At 40.6% G+C, this 16,107-nt stretch overlaps 1 protein-coding gene across 1 annotated transcript; it reads right to left on the bottom strand.

The window, feature by feature from the left end:
• Positions 1-6,191: 6,191 nt before the first annotated feature.
• Positions 6,192-15,440, bottom strand: LOC109033533 (cytochrome P450 9e2). Its single transcript, XM_072299342.1, has 5 exons — positions 13,862-15,440; positions 12,513-12,902; positions 11,613-11,840; positions 8,657-8,908; positions 6,192-7,632 (listed from the first exon to the last, which is right to left on the bottom strand). Exons 1-5 carry the CDS (start codon positions 14,370-14,372, stop codon positions 7,472-7,474), a joined length of 1,542 nt encoding a protein of 513 aa, XP_072155443.1. The 5' UTR covers positions 14,373-15,440; the 3' UTR covers positions 6,192-7,471.
• Positions 15,441-16,107: the final 667 nt, after the last annotated feature.

Below are 16,107 nucleotides of genomic sequence, written 5' to 3'. Positions count from 1 at the left end.
GAGTTTAGGAGTGAGTCACGAGTCGGAGATAAATTATGTCATAGAAAAGGGCGCCGCTCCAGGATGGCGGAGGAAAGTGGTAAAAATCGGAGTAGGTATCACTCTCGGGATTTAAGCCGGTAAAAGGAAATGGCTATTAAATATTTATTTCCATTAGGTTAAGAATAACAGCATTTGCATGTGCTAGACACAGCTTATGCAAACGATCTCTGTGACTGGGCGCCCACTTTTACCCTCCCCCACTGCGCGCCCATCCTCCCCGTCGTAACTGCCATCGAAATCCCTTAGATCGGGTCCTCGGATTCCAAATCCTCGATGAGACTTTTTTCCATGTTGCAGAATCAGTTTTTATCGGAGAGCTCTGTCAAGTGAAACTCAGTGGGTACATAAAGAACCGGGGGGGGGGGGGGGGATAAAGGAAAGTATATTGCCAAGTGATTAGGTGACAGGTGTTAAGGGTAACCATGTAATGTCTTGAAATAATTTCTACACTGGAAAAATGACACATGGATCTTGAGTCCAGGACTCTTAAAAACATCGACAAGAAAAATGTACGTCTTTGATTCAATCTGAGAATCTAACTTAAATCGAGAACTAAGCGATCTTACTTTAAGCGGAATTTCGTTTTGATTCGAAGCAAAAATCCGATTGAATCAAGATTATTTTTTCTTGTCAATGTTTTCAAGAGTATGGACTCCAGATCCAATGTGGTTTTTTTTTCAGTGTAATGGATCCGTAGACAGCGCACGGATCAGCATTCTGATCCATGTTTCTAAAATAAAATTTCATGTAAAACACGATTCGCTCAATGAAAATCACCGACAGGGACTCCTAATTAAGATAATGACTTTTTGTATGCATAAATTAAACTTCCCGCTCGTGAAAAAACCTGGGAAAAACCTGCTGAAGTCAAATCACACACTAGGTAAACGTTGCCGTGACTGTCTTAGCGATTTGAAAATATGGCGACTTTAATTTTGACGCTTTAGCCAAGCTATAGCAAGTTGTTGAAAGAACGACGCAGGGTAGGAAAAGATAACAACTCTCGATCGAGAGGCCTGCCAAAACCGCTGTGATGCTTGATTTAACTCACGTTGAGTATTTGTTTTCTTTTGACCAGGCAATTCAAATTTTTTTGCAATCGATGCTTTTAATTGAGAATAGTTAAGGTTCAAAAATGTACAAGTGGGATAGAACTGCTGACCATATTTTAATGTTTCATTTTATTTCACCGAGAGTTTTATTCCTCCTGCCATCTCCTCTCGACTCGTGCGGAGCATTTACGCCGATCCCACGCCAGATGTAAACTGAAATGACGCTTGAATCTGGTCTTAACGTCGCGTCGATGCCCGTAATTTTCCCCATCCCTTTGCGTGAATACTGTCTTCGTTATTTTAGCCTACAGCATTTTTTTTTTGCTCCTTGCATTATTCATCGCAGGACGAGCTGTATAGGATCAAACTTTTTTCTCTTGTCTCCATCTCCAAGCTTATCGTGTACTTTCTAAAAGCTTTCCAACTGCTCCTCCTCGTCTGCTCTTTGTTTTGATGAGAAAACGCTTATTTCGTTTCCAGTATTCCATCCATGTTGCCAAGTATCACGCCGCATGTTCGATGCGCTGCAGTTGAATCCGATCGGATTGCTCACAATAATATAGCTGATAATAAATTTTAAAGATTGTAACAAAGATAGGAGAGTAAGTAAAATTAAGAGGAAATCCGCTCAAATTAAGAGGCTGCGTTCTTGATTTAAGCTTAAATCTGATTGAATCAAGAGTATTTTTTCTTGTCGATGTTTTCAAGAGTCTGGAGTCTAGATCTAATGTGTTTTTTTTCCAGTGTGTGACCAAAAACTTTCCTTCAAAGACGCAGAAAAAGCCTACTTTTAACACATTTCCTCCCAAATTTTTAAGGTAACAAGTTTTTTTACTATCTTTCTAAAAACTACCGTGATTTACAATAAGCACGCCCTTTTTGCGCAAACGCGCGCCGGTTCACCTATTTTTCACAGCTTTCCCATTTTTTCACGCGACAGCCGTCCATGCAACCGCATCAAATGTGCGTGCTGTGAAAGGTCCTCTACGAGCTTCCTCTCGTGGTCTTGTTTCCCGAGTTTCTGTAGAAAATACGTCTCTCTTTTTTTCTGCTATGTCGCTTACGTGGCCCTAGAAGTGTCATTGCGAAATAGACACACGGAAACAAACATAATATGGGAAATAGAGCGAGGAAACGGACCGTGTTTGATTAGGTTTACGGCGCAGAGATACAACTATTCGTGCTTGATGGATGCCCGTGTTGTATCTGCAAAATCGAAGGCGCGATGGCACGAGGCGTGAACACGCAATGCTCCGCTCTGTGCTGCCAATGAGGTATCGCTCCGATCCGGCGCAGAGAAGTTAAAAACAACTATAGGGTCGAATATGTTTTTCTTATCCTCGGCTGAGTTGCCTACGTGTCCCATGAAGTGTCATTGCAAATAAGACATACGGAAACGAACATAATAATATGGAAATTGAGCAAGGAATGAGACGCGCATTGATGACAGCGCTGAGATACCACTATTCGTGCTTGATGGATGTCCGTTTGCATCTGCAAAATTGAAGGTGCAATGGTGCAAGGTGTGAACTCGTAATGCTTCGCACTCTGATGGCAATGAGGTGTCGCTCAAATTCAGCTTCTTTGCGCGGTCTTGTGTCCCGAGTTTCTGTAGAGAATACGTCTCTCCTTTCTTCGGTCATGTTGCTTACGTGACCCTTTAAGTGTCATTACAAATTAGACCAACGAAAACAAGTATAATATGGAAATACAGCAGCGAAAAAGACACGCGCTTGATTGGGATTACGGCGCAGAGATACAACTATTCGTGCTTGATGGATGTCCGTGTTGCATCTGCAAAATTGAAGGCGCGATGGCGCGAGGAGTGAACTTGTAATGATTCGCATTATGCTGCCAATGAGGTGTCGCTCAATTAAATTCGGCAGAAAAGAAAAGAAAAAAGTAGGCACGAATACGTCTTTCCTATTTTCGGCTGTGTTGACATTTGATTTTTTTCTCTTTTTTTTTTAAATTTGATGTCTGATTTTTTCCCAGGACGTATCTATAGATCTTTGTATCTGAAGTTCGTAGATACCGGCCCCATACAACCCGCGGGCCACTTGTTTTCAGCAAGACTCGAGTAAATTTGATCCAATGCCTGACTGGGCATCTGAGGATGAAACATTTGTAAACTTCTTAAACATTTGATAACAATACAATAGACTTCTAAAAAAAGAAAATTTAAAAAAAAACTGTCGATTTTTGCATATAAGCAGCCCATCGCGCGCTATTTTTTTAAAACTAATTTTTTTTTTTTTTTTTTTTATAATATGCTTTATTGTTAACTTTCACAAAGGAAATTATAAACATTGTTTCTAATAAAAATTACAAAGGAAAAAATTAACAACAGAGTAGAAAATTATTCAAATAATATTGAGACCGAAGTCTCTCAAAAAATAACTCTTGAAGCCCACCCCCCCCCCCGGAGAAGCAGCCCCCCACGCACGAGAAGAGACGAGCCCCCGCCCCATACAGCCAGGGACCCCCCACCCCCAATGCCAGAGAGACAGCCGGCCGTTCATGACAACTACTTTTGCTCGGTAGGCGCAAATCACCTACACTGACTGCCACCAGGTAAAGGGAGGAGGAAGACCCCCGCCCGACGGGAGGGGCACCGCACCCGCACGCAAAGAGGCCACCCCCCCAGCAGAAAGCAGGCAACAAGAGTCAATGTCTCTAAAGTTCGCCGACCGGCGCACACGGGCTAATCCCGCCGTCCGGTATTGGCCTTGCGTTGATGTTGGGACCGTCCGTCCATGCCTCCCGACTCCTAAGTAGAAACGTCCCTCTCATGAGATCCGCTAATCCCCGTCTTGGCCTTTGAGAGCTTGATGAGTCCGAACGCCAAACCAGATCCAAATCCGCAGCACTAGAGATGGTATCCAGTTATATTTCTAATAGGTACGCCTAGAGACGGGTCCCCAACCGCTCCACTAACGTATAAGCGGCGCCTTTCCCCTCTCACTCCTTCCAGCCGCGCCAGAGCCTCGCAGCTCTCACTCGAGTCGCGTATGTTCTTATCAAGTTAATTGAAAGAGATTTAACTTCGATAAAGCTGTTCGGGTGCAACTTATCTCTTTCTTATCACTATGCATAGTTGGCAAAACTCAAGATGGTGCACTAAAATCACAAGGATTTTGATCTTTAACGATAGTTATCTTGAGTACCGTCGGTTGCACGCGAATGTTTCTAAAAGCAGGGGGTTGGAATCACTTTTCTACTAGATTATAGCACGATGGAGCCGAGAAAACACTTTCGGAACAGCAAAAATGAGAAACCTGAAGCGGGAGCGATCAAACGAGTGACCGCCCCGCACACAAGTTGAAACGCGGCTGGAAAACTAATTTAGAAATATTTTCGGCTTTCAAGGGTCATTCTATTTATATTGAGTGCGCACATAATGATGCATACGTATAAGTGTTTATTAATTTTGAGTAACCATCATTTTGCTCGCCATTATAGCCCTGCAAAATAATCTCGATCATGCGCGGTAAAAATATACAAGCGGGGGCCTGACAATGACAAAGAATGCGTCTTTGTGTTCAGACATTCATCGCCGATGCGATTAATGGGGATAAGTGGCGTTAAAGTAGGTATAGTTCCTTCTCTGGTCGGTTAATGGTGCTTTCAGTTATGAACGTGAAAGAGCAGGCCTCCTTGAAATTAACTTTGCGCCTTACTATCACATATTCTCAAGGATAAATACGAGTTTTTGAATTCGTTCAATGTTTTCGCTCAGCTCAAGCAAATTACCGCGTCGCGCACTAGCCTGCCTGCTTGTTTATGTTTATGTTTTTAGCTCGGTGAGACATATTTACGCAAAATACTTATGTATATGTGATCGTTTGGGTAGAAATCCCAGTAGCGTAGTGCGACGAAATTATTGAAATTTAATTGTAATTTGATTTTAATGAAATTGTACTTTTTTTTAGCATTAAATTGCAACTCTTTTACATCATTAAGTCGATTTATGCCGAATGTAAGCAATCAAAAAATAGAGCTTCATGTGTTAGAAAGAGAGGCAATATGCAATGAAATGAAAAATTGCAACTTATTTAAATTAGATTGCAATACATTTCAATAAATGGAGCCCCTTCAAATAGGAGCTAGGCAACATTCATAACACTCAGCGGAACTGCACTATTATTACTATGTAGATAATACTTATTACAATCTGTGCTACTTGGGAAGAAGCCTCAGTTAACAAACATGCAAAATTGATGTATTGATACCACAGCATGGAGGAGTGTTCCACAAATATTTAAGAGTAGAAAAATGCTCAAAAATATCAAACCAAATCTAAGCAATGGCATTTAGAGGTTTCGCAAGTTTAACAAACGTAGTCTCGAGAGAAAAGCTGCTTGTGCGCCATGTTCAGAACATGAAATTGAGAGATGTAACTTCACACCTTTCTTAGGACAGATCATTGGAGTACTTTTGCAATTTGGAACTATAAATTCTAGCCCGGTTTAAAAACGACGTATGTGCCATTAGTTTCCTCATGCACGGAGGTGTTTTTGCAGAAGAGCCAGAATTTATAGTTCCCAATTGCAAAATGCAGTCCAATTATGAGCATGTATAACGTCACGTCAGGCATTAGATCCACGATTTCCTATTACTCTATTGTGCTAAGGAAGAACGCCGTACAAACATCCGAGAGTTGCCAAATTTCCTTTGAATAAATGCTTATTTTCGCGGGAAGCTATACGTATTTTTCCTTGAAATTCTCAGGTGCTTTAGGTGAAATTACGAACGAAATTATCTGAAAAATTGGGAGGAAAATCTTTATAAGCTTTCGGGAAAATTCGTGTTTTATCAAAGGAAATTTGGCGATGCCAGCAGGTTCATACGGTGTTTTTCCTTAGCACGGCAGTACTGTGTACTTCAACTCCATGAAAATGTAATTACCATTTATCGTATATTGACAATCCAGGATTCCAGATGAATCATCAGCAAAATAACGGTTGCGCATGACTGATTTTTGGATTTTAAGGAGCTTAAAGGAAAAAACTACAAGTATTAACTTTTGGTATTCTCTTTTTTCATTTATTTTATTTTTGCACATATGTATGTTAATTTTTGTCGATTTTTTTTTTTTTTTTTTTTTTTTTTTTTTTTTTTTTTTTTTTTTTTAAAAATCTGTAATAACTGCATTTCCAATGAATACCTATCGTACAAATGTACACCTCTGGAAGTATTTTTAGTTTTTTCTGTGGTCATGATACTTTATGAAAATTCCGCAAAATGCGTGCCTGCATCTTGGTTTGTGAAAAAGTCACCTTAGACAATGAGCATAAAACTGAGACATTTAAAAAAATAATTCGTTAAAATTGCTCAAAAACAACCTTTATAAATCTCACGGTTTGTAAAATTTAATGAAACTTGCACAATATAGAGTTCTTCAATTGAACATGTCAAAGAGAGAAGAATATGTTGGCTGATACGAATGAATTGTTTCTGAAAGGGAATATGTTCATCTTCCAATGAGCCCTGAGCTGCATGATTTCACATGTGGTTTTATAGAGCGTATCTAAAAATTGACACATTCCTTTTTAAAAACAATCCGTTCTTGCGGAGGCTTGAAACCGAGCCTCGATCAGATGTCAATTTCCCTCAATCCGTCACATGACACGGAAATTGCAGAAGTCATCATTTGAAGGGGATTCTGTCCCACTTTTCTTTGCCCTTAATTCCTCGAAAATATTCACACATACATTTTGTAGAAACAATAATTATTGACGTTCATCATCAATCTATTACTGTTCCCCAAAAATTCCATTTTTAGGGAATGTTCCGTATTCCATCTCCAATCAACAGAGGCAGTTCCGTTCAGGATACTGCCTCAATTTGTATTTAACATACATTTTGTAGGAACAATTATTATTGACGTTCAATTATTGTTCCGAAAAAATACCATTTTTAGGGAATGTTCCGTATTTCATCTCCAATCAACGGAGGCAGCTCCGTTCAGGATGCCGCCTCAATTTGTATTTAACATACATTTTGTAGGAAAAATAATTATTAACGCTCAATTATTGTTCCGCAAAAATACCATTTTCAGGGAATGTTCCGTATTCCATTTCCAATCAACGGAGGCAGCTCCGTTCAGGATGCCGCCTCAATTTGTATTTAACATACATTTTGTAGGAAAAATAATTATTAACGCTCAATTATTGTTCCGCAAAAATACCATTTTTAGGGAATGTTCCGTATTTCATCTCCAATCAACGGGGCAGTTCCGTTCAGGATGCCGCCTCAATTTGTATTTAACGTTCAAAATCAGTTAAATACTCGCGTTAGTCTCCGTTCGCTCCGTCAGCGTGAAAGATCAAACTTGGTCGTAAATCAAAAGCCATCAAGGTCCGAAGTCGTTACTGTTATCGTTGACATATTTTCAGGTAGATCGTTTTTGGCGTATTCATGAAAGTCTGAGGGTTCAGTTTCGGCGGGATCTCCGTCTTTGCGCATGCGTGAACGGTGTATTTGCTGACGATGAGCGCTATAGCAGCCTTCATCTCCGTCAAAGCGAATCTCTCGGCTATAACAAACAAATATGTTCACAGGTTCAGTACAGAGGTGTTTTTCATCAGGGATTTTTTAGTATTTACAGAATACAGAGTCAAACATTGTGCGGATAACAGCATTAATTAAATTAATAACATTAAAATAGAGTGTCCCAGGAGCAAACCGCTAGCTCGCAGGAGAGTTTTTTAATACTCTTCATCTAAGTTTTTTCCCTAAATGTGCCCATAGAGTACATAGAGTCGTAATGTAAATGGGAGAGCTGGCGCCATGTTCTGCTCGACGAGTTCCGAGCCCGGTGTGCGTCGAGTTCGGGTCACTTTTGCGATACATGTTCGATCCAAAATGGCGGTGTGGAATACGAGGTGATTCCTATCTTCTTTGTTTACAGCGGATGGCCGGGTACCCGAGTATCGCGAATAATCGATCATGCATCGAAAAAGTGACCCGGCGTCACACAGGAGTCTCGGTATTCGGGACTTGGAAAATGCTCAAAAGTGGCGCCAGCTCACCCACTTCCATTATGACCCTATGTACTCTATGAATGTGCCCCCAGTAGAACTGCGGGGAGGGCCCCCAATTTTTTAAAAAAACTTCGTTTCTTCTGAAATTGGTCACAGTTATATATACGGAAAAACACTCTTCTAGACAATGTGCCAATATGTAAATCTCATAGCAAAGGGTGTTTAAGGAGGCTTCGATTTTTTGGAATCAAGGACTTGTTCGTCTTCCAATTGGACCCCCTAAATCTTCCTGTAGACGTCGATATTTTTCAGGCCTGTTCATTTTTAACGACAACTTTAGTCTGAATTTCATTTGAAAACTTCACAAAATTAAATATCTTCAAAATTTAAACAAACTTAGATGCGTCAGTTCCCTCTCTAGGAGCGTTGACACTGAAGATATCCGTCACAATGATAATTTAATTTCTGCAAGATTATTTTGACCTCTTTCTTTGCAAAGCAGTTTTTCCAGAATTTCATACGTTTTTTCAGACTCTTGCCATGTGTACAGAATAACGACAATGTGAATCCACTTACCTATGCACGCTTTCGGTCCTTCGCCGAAAGGTAGATATGACCCTGGGACGATGTTATGTTTGTTTTCCGGACTGAACCTATCCGGGTCGAATTTTTGAGGGTTAGGGAAATTCCGAGGGTCGTTATGAAGGCACGCAATTGGGATATTAATTTGAGTGTTTTCGGCAAGCACCACAGTCGAGTCTGGGAGTTGATACGCTTTTGTGCACAGACGATCCACCCATGCACCCGGTGGGTGCAACCGCAAAGTCTCTGAAAAAAAAAAAAAAACATTTTTGAGGCTCACAACTTTTTTCGAAAGAGTTCTACTGTGTAAAAATTTTACAATTCCATTAAAGGAAGTTTAAGTCCGGAGAGGCTATAATCAATTCTTGGATGCAACTATTCGTCCTTGACTAATGTACGTGTTGCATAAGCGACGGAATGAAGGCGCGTCGGCTGTGCTTACGATTACTACGATGCGCCGTTTTGTAGAGAGTAAATTGCTGCGGTTTTTCCTCATGTCCAACTGAAGGTTTGCAAGGGGCTCATTTATTACCTCAAAATGCATCGCTTGCATCTGTTTTGAGCGTACAGAGGAGCTTTTTGGGAAAACTTTATGCCTTGATGGACTAGACAACACAGTGGTCTTGAAGCACAAAAAAAAAAAAAAAAAAGCGACAAAAATGCGCCCAAAAACAGGTTGCAGCGGGGTGATTCTATGGTATGTGTGGACTTAAAATCGCGGAAAATCAAAATCTTGGCTGATCCTAGTTTCGAGTTATCGCAATTTGAATTTTCAGTAATGCAAGTTTTCTACTGACTGTGATCCGCTATTTTATTTATTTGTCCATTGTATCAAAATTGATCAGTTCACGTTTTTATTTTTCGTTCGATTCATGTCGATCGAATACATACCCTCTCGTTATATGCGGACTTCCTGTAATACTCTTTTTTTTTAACTGAACAATTCGCCTTCTGCTACGTCTGTAGCAATTGTTGTTACGAATATGTTGTGCGTGCTGATTTCATCTCATTACATACTTGACTCTCTGAAGGCGCTTCATGAGCGCAAGTAGCGCGATCTGTCGGAGAACTAACGAAGTAGGAATTAAGAGATTCATTCATTTCCTACTCCGTTCGTTCTCCGACAGATCGCGCTACTTGCGCAATAAAACGCCTTCAGAGAGTCAAGTATGTAATGAGATGAAATCAGCACGCACAACATATTCGTAACAACAATTGCTGCAGACGTAGCAGAAGGCGAATTGTTCAGAAAAACAAGTGTAATACAGGAAGTCTGCATGTAACGAGAGGGTGTGTACCCGATCGACATGAATCGAACGAAAAATGAAAACGTGAACTGATCAATTCCGATACAATGGACAAATAGATAAAATAGCGGATCACAGTCAGTAGAAAACTTGCATTTACTATGAAAATTCAAATTGTGATAACTCGCACCTAGGATCAGCCAAGATTTTGATTTTTCGCGATTTTAAGTCCACACGTACCATATAATCGAATGACCCCGCTGCAAACCTTTTTTGGGTACAATTGCTATGTACAATTGCATTAGATCAGAATGAACCATGAAGCAGGATGCACGAAAATCCTACGTAGATAGTTCATTTTGATATAATTAATTTACAAATAATTACCTACTTTTAGCATAAATACGTCAAATTAAAGGACAGCTAGTAATAAATGTGAAAAATGGAATACTACAACTTAATAGTAAGTCAAAGAAGACCAGGGCCGGATTAAGGGGGTTGCCACATGGGTCTCGGCCCATGGCGGCAAATCTAGGAGGCGGCAAATTTTGCAATTTTTTTAAATGTAGGTATAAAAAAAAATCGGATTTAAAAAAAAATTACAAACAAAATCTCTCATTTCCTGAGAGTATAGTAATTTCTAATATTGTCTTCTTTCGGTGATACAAGAGACAACGCCTTTAACTAATCAAGTTAAGAGAGAGACCAAACACGCAATTTGGCCAGGGACGGCGCGACTGAGAGAGAAATAATGACGAGGACTTGAGATGAAAAGGAGAAGCCCTCGGCGCGGCGGTCGGCATGTAACACATATTAGCGCCTACATTCCTACAAGACTGCACGAATACTTCACGGATTGCATCAAACACAGTACGGTCACTGCAGTCAGCGTGAAACGGATAGCGCCTACAAGAATGCATTAATACTTCACGCATTGCGCCAAACACAGTGCGGTCAGCGTGAAACGCATAGTGCCTACAAGACTGCGCGAATACTTCACGCATTGCGTCAAACACGGTGCGGTCTGCGCGGCGCGGCGGCGGAAGTTAAAACCATTAAACCACATTTATGTTTGTTCTTTCATAATTTTTTCGTTCATTTCTGATGAATGGAAGGCCTTGTCCACGCAGAGATAGGTTTACAAAACTTAACGTTGGCGCAAAGTTCGGTGAATTTTTGCTAGTAGTGTTGACGGGGCTTTCCCAAAAAATGTTTCCAACACGTGTAAACGCATCTTATGCACCCCTCCCCCCTGGCACGTTCACTTGATGGTTTTTATTGATGTTTCAAAACGAATGAGAAGGGGGCGGCAAAATACAGGCGGCCCATGGGCGGTGAGTAGGTAAATCCGGCCCTGAACAAGACCAGTTTGAACTTTTCTCCGGACAGATGATCGCACATAACTCTTGAATTAGTAAGTAACTGTTTTTCTCAGAATCATTGAAGTTCGATTAAATATGATCATGCATCTAGCTCTTTCAGCCAGTGGCGTGGCGTGAATGATCGATTATCGATATTTCCTCATTTGTAGCCATGGTAGAGAATCGATTATTAAGGTGTTCGCTGCGAACACCCTGTTAATCGATCCTTTTCCATAGGTTTAAATGGCGCATCGAGCGATATATCGCAAAGCACGCCACGCCACTGCTTTCAGCACAAATATTCCTAACTTTCATAAACAGGGATACGCTTGGTTTATTTACCAGAAATGACAGTGTCCAAATACTCCATTTCTTTCAGAATGTCATAATCAACACGTCCGTCATGGGCATCTAATACTCGTGTGATTTCTGCGTAAAGTTTTTCCATTACTTCCGGATTGACAGCGAGCTCGTACAAGCAGTAGCTCAGAGCTGTGGAGGTAGTTTCAAATCCCGCGACGAAAAACAGGAACGCATTCGCCATACAAACACCTTCGGTAAAGAGAGGCTCTGGAAGCAAACGAGAAAACCAAAAGGTAGAGTAGCTAGTTAGATAGCCTTATTATACAAATTATCACTTCATAAAGTTACAAGCAGGGTTGCCACAGTCCAGGGAGTATACCGGGAAAACCGGGAAATGTCAGGGAATTTAAGAGAGTCAGGGAAAAATTGTAAAGAAACCTTTATTTGCATTCTAAAATGGGTTTGACGTTTCGAACAACAAACTTTGCCTGAAACCTACCTACTCCGAATTATGTCTTTTTGACCCTCTGATATGACTTCAATTGTCAGGGAATTTTACCAAAATATAGGAAAATAAGGGAAATGCCAGGGAAATTCATTTTTTAAATTATGTGGTAACCCTGTAAAGGTTTTTTTTTTTTTTTTTAAAAATAGTTCTTTACAGTCATTCTTAAACGTCCGAAAAATCACCTCTAAACCTGAAATAAACTGAGGAGAGGATAGAGAAGCCGAAGAAAAGGGCAATGTCGATTCTTGAAAGTTGCCAACATTGTTTTCTCTCCATTTAAATGTATGTAAAACAATCGATTCTTGGTCGCCAAGAAAGAATCGATATTTTTGATGGTTTTAATTGACGAGGAATACCTTCTAGTATTGCCAACTTGCAAATTCGCCACTGAAGGGGGCCATTATTCAGAGACACGTAATAGGTGCACTAACCAGAGTCATCGTTATTTTCCTGAAGCATCTTCAGCTCCTCAGCCCGAACGTTGATGAGGAGCTGCATGAAGTCCTCTCTTTTGGCTTTTTGCTCCTCTCGATTTTTAATGGTGTCGGCGACCAATGATCTGAAAAAATCCTCCACGAAGGTGTCTTCCTTTTCCTTCAGGTTGAAAATCGTCAGGATTCTCGGGCACACAGCGCCGATGATCATCAATAATTTGTGCCTGCGAAATCCACCGGGCCCGTTGAGTTTTTGGAGGAGCCGCCGAAACTCGGAGTTTTCGTCCTCGATGGCGCTGCAGTTGATGCCGAACGCGCAGATCCCGATCGTGTCCAATGTGAATTTTTGAAATAGGCCGCGCACCTCTATTTCAGTCGCCTCATCACCTGCAATAATAATAACACAATAATACTGCCGTGCTGAGGAAGAACGCCGTATGAACATTCGAGAGTTGCCAAATTTCCATCGATAAAATGTTCATTTTTGAGGAAAGTTAGGAATATTCTCTCTTGAAATTTTCAGGACTTTTCGGTAAAATTGCGAGCAAAATTATCTGAAAAATTGGAAGAAAAATATTCACAAGTTTACCAGGAAATTAGTGTTTTATCAAGGGAAATTTGGCAACACCTGAAGGTTCATACGGTGTTTTTCCTTAGCAGGGAAGAATATCTCTATATTCATATACTTGCAAAGCCGAAGTTAGTGGTCATTGAATTATACGCAACGCCAATGACAGGGTTGCCTCAGTCAGGGAATACCGGAAAACCGGAAAATGTCAGGGAATTTTAGGAAGTCAGCAGGGAAGACCTGGAAATGTCAGGGGCATGACGAAAAAGTCAGGGAAAAGTTGTTAATTCATCTTTAATAGCCCTCTAGAACGGATTTGACGTTTAGAGCGACAAATTTTGCCTGGAAACTATTTCAAATTATGTCTTTTTGACCGTACTTTCAATTGTCCGGGAGTTTCACCCAATTGTGTCAGGAAAATCAGGGAAATTCCAGGGAATTTCATTTTCTAAATTTTGTAGTAACCCTGCGTAACGCACTTTTTCGGCAGTTTTGACCCTCCCCACTCTTGTAACGCTTTTGTGACGTACGTTGTAGACCCGAAAGTTAGTCTATCATTTTCTTCCTTAGTCTATAGGAGCCAACTATGTCAATCAATAGGATCGCTCTATACTCCCTATGTCTTCTTTGTCTATAGCTTTGTCCATCAGTTTCAACAATCAGCCCTCTGGTAGGAAATTTCCTTCCCGATTTTTCTGTCCATACCTGACAAGAAATCATGATCTCTGTCAGCATCCCTCCCCAAAAGTAGTTATGCGGAAAACCTCTCCTTACTCACCCACAGTCCGCTGGAGGTACTCGTCCAAAAGCCTCGTGCATTCATTTATAAGTAAACTCATACGTCGGAGTTTCCCGGAGGTAAAGACCGGCGTGAGCCTGGCGCGAACTCCCTTCCACCTCTCCCTACTCAGGTTTAAGATCATGTCGCGCTGCAGAGGGTTCGTGGTGGGGACTACTGGATTCCGGTCGGCGAAATGAGCGAAGTCCTTGATGAGGACACGTCGAACTAGCTCCGGATCCTTGATCATGAGGAAGGGCTTCGCACCCTGGTAGTAGCCACCGTAGGGTGCCTCGCCGAACTCATCGTAGATGTCCTGAAAGTTGCACAATTTATGCCGGAAGAAATCGATGGACCAGTCCCACCAGAATCCCACTTGCCGGACGTTGCGGTCCGTCCAGAACTCGTACTTCCGTTTCCAGTTGTTGAAGGCTAGGATGATGTAGGCTAGGGCGCTGCTCAAGATGAACACCAAAACTGCTGTTAGTTCTATTTTGTTGAGGGAAAACATGGCCGTCGATGTGATACTGTGATTTTGTGTGTTGGACGAGGGATTCAGGTTGAGATTGGGTATCGGAGTGTTTGAGGTGCGCGAGTCTTGAAACAGCGTGCTAATGACCTGGAAAAAATGAGCTTAAAGGTTGTACAAGCCTCTACATGGTGCACATACAATAATAAGGCACAGTGCAAAATAGGATTATCATGAAACTCCCTTCCCTCTTTTTTGTCATGGGAACGGAGTTCCCCATGATATTACAATCGTTCCGTTGCTTTCGCTATGGGATTCCCTATACCTCTGCGACCTTGAGCGTTTCGCCCAGTCTCCGATTTTTGGTTGATTTTCCGATGTATCAAAAACCGTTGTATTTTTTAGCCAATCATGTCTCTACGTCAAGTTGTGTTAATTGCTAAAATTCGCTTTCAGCGAGTTTTTTTCCACCTTGAGATGTCGTGTCTGACTGGTAAATCTGCGCAGAACCACGAAGTTCCGTTTTTAGGCAAATTCTTTTTTTTGGGAGGTTCTGATTGGTTATTTTTTGCCATCAGTTTTCTGTTCGTTGGTGCAAAAGATCGCCTACCTCGGTTTTCTTGAGAAGCCGCCATTATCCCACCTCAAATTTGAAAAATAGAAGTAAAGAAATAATAACCATCGTACAAGGTGGAAAATTGTTCTGGAGGACTCGTTACGGATAAAGAAGTCAAAATCAGAGCTCGATTGATTGATTTAATTCACGGATACGCAAATATTACCTTAGCTCAACTGCCGCGATCGGAATGCGTGCTGAAATGAACCTCAAGACGCATTAAAACAGTGCGAACCATGGCTCCTACAGCAATTCGCTTTCTCTCATATCCCAATAGCAACAATCTCTTGTGATAAGTCCCGCCCATTGCCCGAGTCTTTTGTATGCTATTTTTACTCCCGCTCACGTGGATCCGTCATAGCCTAGGTGACTAAACCGCCTCGTATTTGTTATTACATGCGGGCACCCGGCGATCGTGAGTTCGATACCCGACGATAGGTAATACTTTTTAACGGTCGTATTGAATGTCTTATTGTTAGACTAATCATCAAAAAATAATTAATAGTAGATGATAAATGTACGAACATTTTCTCGTGAGTTAATATGTTAAACAAAAATACTGGAATATACCTCCTTCATATAATCAGCCACATGTTCCCCCAAATTAATGACGTTATTTTCTATTTTCAATAAAGTTAATTTGCATTCAACGCTCGTAAGTTAAGCAAAAAGTACCTATTGATACAAATAGAAAGACATGAAAATAGTATGTCTAACATTTCAGTTATTTTTTTTTTTTTTTATTTATTTTTTTTTTTTGTTTTTTCAATAAAACAAATTGACTGGGACTAGAATCATCGTATCTCTGAAGACAAAAGCTAAGTTTTTTGATACAGAAATACTAATATATTCATCCTTTATATAATCAGGGAGATGTTGACCCAAATATTGATGTATATTTTCTCTGTTCGCCCAAATTAATGATGGTATTTTCTTTTTTCAATAAAATTAAATTACATTCCACGTTCTTAAAGCAATATTTTCTCCAAAATTCAGCAAAAAATAACAATTTATACCTACGCAAAAAGTAAATAAATAAATAAAGCAATGACATGAAAGTAGTATAGGTAGTACACATCTAACATTTCGGTTACATCTATTTGAATGAAAAAAATGGCAACTTAGGAAGCACATAGGTCACTTATCGACGGTGAAACTACC

Source organism: Bemisia tabaci, chromosome 4, assembly GCF_918797505.1.
Source record: "Bemisia tabaci chromosome 4, PGI_BMITA_v3".
In the NCBI taxonomy this organism is placed as follows: domain Eukaryota; kingdom Metazoa; phylum Arthropoda; class Insecta; order Hemiptera; family Aleyrodidae; genus Bemisia; species Bemisia tabaci.
This window is presented reverse-complemented; position numbering and strand designations above follow the sequence as displayed.

Coding starts and splice junctions, on each gene's coding strand:
- LOC109033533 (XM_072299342.1), bottom strand. CDS start 14,372: ATGTTTTCCCTCAACAAAATAGAACTAACAGCAGTTTTGGTGTTCATC. Junction 12,903..13,861: donor GTACCTCCAGCGGACTGTGG/GTGAGTAAGGAG, acceptor TTATTATTGCAG/GTGATGAGGCGACTGAAATA. Junction 7,633..8,656: donor AGGACCGAAAGCGTGCATAG/GTAAGTGGATTC, acceptor TGTTTGTTATAG/CCGAGAGATTCGCTTTGACG.